This window comes from Mustela nigripes, chromosome 2 (assembly GCF_022355385.1).
Source record: "Mustela nigripes isolate SB6536 chromosome 2, MUSNIG.SB6536, whole genome shotgun sequence".
NCBI lineage: Eukaryota > Metazoa > Chordata > Mammalia > Carnivora > Mustelidae > Mustela > Mustela nigripes.
In genome coordinates this window covers 103,734,180-103,739,933 of record NC_081558.1, presented here as the reverse complement: position 1 = coordinate 103,739,933, position 5,754 = coordinate 103,734,180, and the positions used below count along the sequence as shown (strand labels likewise).

General features: G+C 55.6%; 1 protein-coding gene across 1 annotated transcript; it reads left to right on the top strand.

The window, feature by feature from the left end:
• The first annotated feature begins 1,454 nt into the window (after positions 1–1,454).
• Positions 1,455–4,666, top strand: FAM43A (family with sequence similarity 43 member A). Its single transcript, XM_059391254.1, has one exon. It carries the CDS (start codon positions 2,434–2,436, stop codon positions 3,718–3,720), a length of 1,287 nt encoding a protein of 428 aa, XP_059247237.1. The 5' UTR covers positions 1,455–2,433; the 3' UTR covers positions 3,721–4,666.
• Positions 4,667–5,754: the final 1,088 nt, after the last annotated feature.

Below are 5,754 nucleotides of genomic sequence, written 5' to 3'. Positions count from 1 at the left end.
TATTTGTGTACCAGGCACTAGAGGACACAGGGTGCTCTCCTAGATTTAGCGGAAGCCTGAGCTGGGTGCAGTTTGCATCCTTTGTTGGACTGGGAGCTCCTTGGAGACAGGAACTGGGTCTGCTCCTAGCTCAGGGCCTGACACCAAAAAGTACTCAGGAAAGGTACGTTGAAACTCAGCACCAATGAGTCTGAGAAAATTGGGTTAGAATTTAAAGAAAGGTTATTTAAATTTAAAAGAAAGGCTAAAAATTGGCAAAGGTAGGGCTCCAGAGAATTTCCAGGAGGGGCTGCAGGGGTTCTGAAATCAGTGGTTTTGGCATGGAAGCCAAAGATATCCAAGATCCTCAGGGGATGAGGCTGCTGGGGAAAGGGGTTCCATTGTCCTCTTCTGGGACAAACTTGGCAGTTTGATGTAGGATCATCTGGACATTTATCCCACACTCAGAGTTGAAGTCTTTTTGCTTTCACTGAGCAGATCACCGAGGCAGGCTTGTTGTTTGAGGATCCCAGAAATGAGTTACCAGCCAAGGGTCAAGCTGGTCAGAGGACTGAGGCTATGCTGTTCAGGCAGCCCAGGAGAAAAGGATAATAATGTGATCGGCATTCCTAGTAGATGGTGGCTGAGTATTATTAGTGAAATAAAAAACGTCATTTGGATTTTCACTAGGAATTCTCACCCAAAATGTGTCAATGATGTAATAAAACGGAATGACTGGCCTGCGAAAACAAAATGAGTTCTAACCACACATAAGAATTACTTAGGAATGGTATAGGTCTCCGAAAACTAGTCTTCTCTGAGGCCTCAGAGCAGGAAGGGCCGCTGCTAGGGATTAAGGGCAGAAACACTTTATTTATGGACTCTGTACAATATTGTTCACCCCCATCAGGACATCTCACTTCTCACTATCTGCTTGTCTGTGGAGAAAGGGCTCCAAGACCCTAAAAGATAAGTCTCGCTGTTTTCCTTGCTTCCGGCTTTCCTTGCTTCCTTTAATGAAAAATAAATTGTGAAAAACTACATTATTAAACAACACCAGTCATTCTCAGAGAGCTGTCACACAAGGAAAGAACCACTCTTTCCCCAACCTCTTTACATAGTAAATTAGTCTAAATCCCATCTTCCACCACTTCCCCCAGAAGTTTCGATGTAGACACACATTTACTTAGTGAGTTGCAATTCAGCCGGAGGGTGGAGTGTCAGAATTCAAGTCGCCTTTCCCGAGGGGGTAACCCCGGGTCTTGGCGATACCCTAGATAAATGAGATGCTGGTAAATTTGAGATGTAATTGCGGGATTGGACCGGTTTCCCCTTTCCTTCGACGAATGACTGCAACTAGGTCCCTTTAAGAGACCAGGAACTCGCCGGGCGTCCGGGCCCGAAACGCATCCTCTTCTGTGCTCCTCCCCTGTCCCCGCGCGGCGAATGGTTCGCGCCGGCCTATATTTACCCGAGATCTTGCTCCGGGACCGCAAGGATGTGAGGCTGGCGAGCCGGCTACCGCTTGCAGCACCGGAGGGGCGCGCCGCAAGGGCGGGCAGCAGACCTTGGGGACCTCGGGAGCGGAGTCGGACCCCCCCGCCCCGGAGGGAAGAAATGAGGTAGCGACCGTCCCCGGAGCCGACCATGCGCGCGCCCCGCCCTCGGCGCCCCACGCTGCCCTGGCGGAGCCAGCCGGGACAGTGAGCCCGCCGAGTCCGAGTCCCTGCGTCCGGCCGGAGCGAAGATGCAGTGAGCCACCGCCGGAGTGCTGCGCCGGGCCCGCCGCGGCCAGCCGGGGCAGCATCTGACCGCACTCGGGGCAAGCCGCACATTCTGGGATCAACCCCGCCGAGGGGCTCTCGGTTTCCAGCACCCCCTGGGGGAGGGAGCCCGGACCCCTGGGCACACTCGCTATCGAGTTTCCGCTCTTTCTAGTTCCAGCCTTGGGGAGTGTGTGTGTGTGTGTGTGTGTGTGAGAGAGAGAGAGAGAGAGAGAGAGAGAGCGGGGGCCCTTTCCAGGTTCACCGAGGAGTTCCTGCATATTCTCGCCCCGTCCCGGCTGCTTTGGCTGGGGCTCCCTCTGCGCGCGCGCATCTCTTTTTAACGTTCCACTCTGATTTCGTCTTTCTCTCAATTTGCTTGCCTAAGACTCTTTGCCCTCGTCCTTGCCCTGGCTGGGGTAAATCTGTGCACGCTCCTCCCCGCCCTCCCCCCCGCCCCCAACTCGCAGCTGATTATTTTGTTCTCTTTTAAAATTTTAACCCGTACCCACTTCGGCGGGGTCCCTGAGGACGATACTCCCTAAGCCCCTCTCTACCAGTGGGCCACTCCCAGCTTAGTTTTATTTTTCTGTCTTGCCCGGGCCGAGCCCGGCCAGGGCGGGTGGCTCAACGGGGCTCGTACCCGGCGCTCCGCCGCCGCCGCCCAGCTGCGCGGGGGCGCCCTCCGGAGATGCTGCCGTGGAAGAAACACAAGTTCGAGCTGCTGGCCGAGGCGCCGCCACGGCAGGCGTCCAAGCCTAAGGGCTACGCGGTGAGCCTGCACTACTCGGCGCTCAGTTCGCTGGCGCGGGCGTGCCCCGAAGGCGCGCTCAGCCGGGTGGGCAGCATGTTCCGCTCCAAGCGCAAGAAGCTGCACATCACCAGCGAGGACCCCACTTACACTGTGCTCTACCTGGGCAATGCCACCACCATCCAGGCGCGCGGCGACGGCTGCACTGACCTAGCGGTGGGCAAGATCTGGAGCAAGAGCGAGGCTGGTCGTCAGGGCACCAAGATGAAGCTGACTGTGAGCGCGCAGGGTATCCGCATGGTGCATGCCGAGGAGCGCGCGCTGCGCCGCCCGGGCCACCTTTACCTACTGCACCGCGTTACCTATTGCGTGGCAGACGCGCGGCTGCCCAAGGTCTTCGCCTGGGTATACCGGCACGAGCTCAAGCACAAGGCGGTAATGCTGCGCTGCCACGCGGTGCTGGTGTCCAAGCCCGAGAAGGCTCAGGCTATGGCCCTGCTGCTGTACCAGACGTCGGCCAACGCGCTGGCGGAATTTAAACGGCTCAAGCGGAGGGACGATGCGCGTCACCAGCAGCAGGAGCTGGTGGGCGCGCACACCATCCCGCTAGTGCCTCTGCGCAAGCTGCTCCTGCACGGACCCTGCTGCTATAAGCCACCGGTGGAACGCAGCCGCAGCGCGCCTAAGCTGGGCTCCATCACCGAGGACTTGCTCGGTGAACAGCAGGAGCAGGAGCTGCAGGAGGAAGAGGAAGAGGAACGCACGGAGAGCTGCCTGGAGGAGGAGGAGGAGGAGGAGGTGGACCGTGCTGAGGAGGGGGACGCGGCAGCGGAAGAGGCCGAGGCGCAGCGAGCGCTGGTGGTGGCCATGCACTTGGAATGCGGGGACTTGCTGGACACACTGGAAAGTGGCCGCGAGGAGGCACTAGGGGGTGGCGGGGTCTCCCTGGGCCCTGGGGCTGGGCCGCCGCCTCTGCTGCTGGGCAGCGCCTCGGACATGAAGGCCGAGCTGTCTCAGCTTATTAACGACCTGGGAGAACTCAGCTTCGGCAACGACGTGCGCAGCCTGCAGGCCGACTTGCGGGTGACGCGCCTGTTGTCCGGCGAGAGTACCGGCAGCGAGAGCTCCATCGAAGGCGGGGGCCCGGACGCCACCTCCCCTGCTACCGCAGCGGACCGGTCGGGTCCTAACGACGGCGCCAACCCAGAGGAGCCCCACTCGGGTTGAGATCTCAGCAGCCCCCTGCGCGCACCTCTCGCGCCCCACCGTGACTCCCCACCTGTCTTTTGGACAACACACATCTCCTCCGTCCCCCGCCCGCCCTCAGGAAAGGGGAAATGGGACACTTGAGGCCCAGAGTTACCCTGGCCCTCTCCTTCAGCACACTTGGCTCTGTTTGAAGCGGGGCTCAGGTTGCGTGTGGAGCTGTGCGAGAGGTCAGACTGCACGGAGGGAGAGACAGGGCTGGGGGCGTGAGGGTGGAGGGCAGGCAGACGGCGAGAAAAGGGCCCGCTGGTTAGCAAGGGATGCCTGCCAGCTGGCCAGTTTCCTGTTTGTGGGGCAGCTGGGGCCTGAGGAAGAGGGGTTAATTTCCTCCCCTGACCGGACCCAGTAACAGGGAGCGGCCTAGCGCTGTCATTGACATGTCATTAAAAAACATTTTTTTTTTCTCTCTCTCGCAACGTTTTAGGCTGTAATGCCACCTCCTTGCCCCCAGTCTTTTTGGTGCGAGAGCTTGGGTTGTTTACCTCAGACTCAGACCCTTGAAATTCTGCCAAATTCCTCAAATAATTGTTTGGGGATGGAGGTGGGGGAAAATGGAAGAAAGTTGCATTTTGTTTACAGTTAAAGACGTCTAATATCTTTAAAACAACAAAAAAGGAGTTTTCCTTTAAAAACACACCTTCCTTCTGCTCAAAAGATCTCCCTCCATGATACTGTGTAAAATATTTTGCACTGTTGTGAAGTATTTTTGACATTTTTTTTTGTACATAACTGTGTTCCCAGAGCTAAATGTTTATATCTTTTGCTGTGCAAAAGGGACATGTAAAATGTTGTTCAGCTGTATATACAGAAATGGGTATAAAACATTTTGTTATTTTTTAAGAGTAGCACTGCTCTGGTTGTGTTTGCACGCCAGTGGGGAGAGAATAAAGAGGACAATGTCACAGAACAGGTGAGCGTCTGGAAGTGCTGCTGAAAATTCTGGGGGGCCACAGGGCTGGAAGAGGGCCTGGCCATTCGTGCCATGGCGCGGTAGGACAGGGTTTAGCCTTCACGGTGCTTGGAGGTGATTCCAGAACCCGCTGTTTGCGTAGTCCAGGGCCTCTGTCGCTCTCCAGCAGGGTGGGCGCTGTGGCTGGGGCCAGCCCTTGCTTTCTCTTTGAGCCTATCGTCCCATATTCTTCATGCAGTAAACTGTGGCAGTGTGGACTTTCTGGTCTCTCGGAGTTAATTCTTGGAGGTACAGGGTGAGTTCTGTTCCTCACTCTCAGACTTGTGAGGTAATTTAGGAAGGAGTGACTTTCAAGGTCTTCTGAGGTTTTACCACCTTCTTCTCTGGGTCACCTTTTCCCTTACAAACAAACAGCTCAAGGGGCTTTAAAGATCAACCGGAGACCTCAAGAAAGTGTCCTTGGGGCTCTGTGAGGAGTGGGGCCATCTCTGTTTTTCCTGGAGGAAAATCAAGAGAGGGGAAGGTTGGTAAGTTCTGATCATGGCGCGAATGAGTCATGGCGCAGGTGGGGCCGGTGGGGAGGCCAGCGGAAGAACCTATTTCCTTCCCTTCTACAACCCAGCGTGACCCAGTGGGGGAATAGTGTGGAGGTCAAGGCAGACAAGAACTGGTAGAGCTTGGGGTGTGTGTGTGTGTGTGTGTGTGTGTGTGTGTGTGTGTGTGCAGGCTTTCTGTGAGCTTGTTTCTGTTGTAAACTCCAAACAGATGTCTCTGGTTTGGCTATACCCCATCAGCCGGAAGTTGTAATGAGACACTGCCAAAACTGTGCCTTCCTCAAATTATTTTCTTCCCTTTGCCCCTTTGGGCTCCATTTCCTGTGTTGCAGAAATGATCCCGCTTCTGGCCTTCCATGCTGTCCTGAGGCCGTTCTGTTTTGTTTTCGTCGTAATTATGTTTTGGACAGCTAGACCCACAGATCCTGAGGAGTCTGGAATTTGTTAGAACCATAGAGGGATGGTGAAAGATTGTCTTCCTAATTAACAGAGTTGGTTTGGGCATAAGATTAACTTGAGAAACGTGGGGCG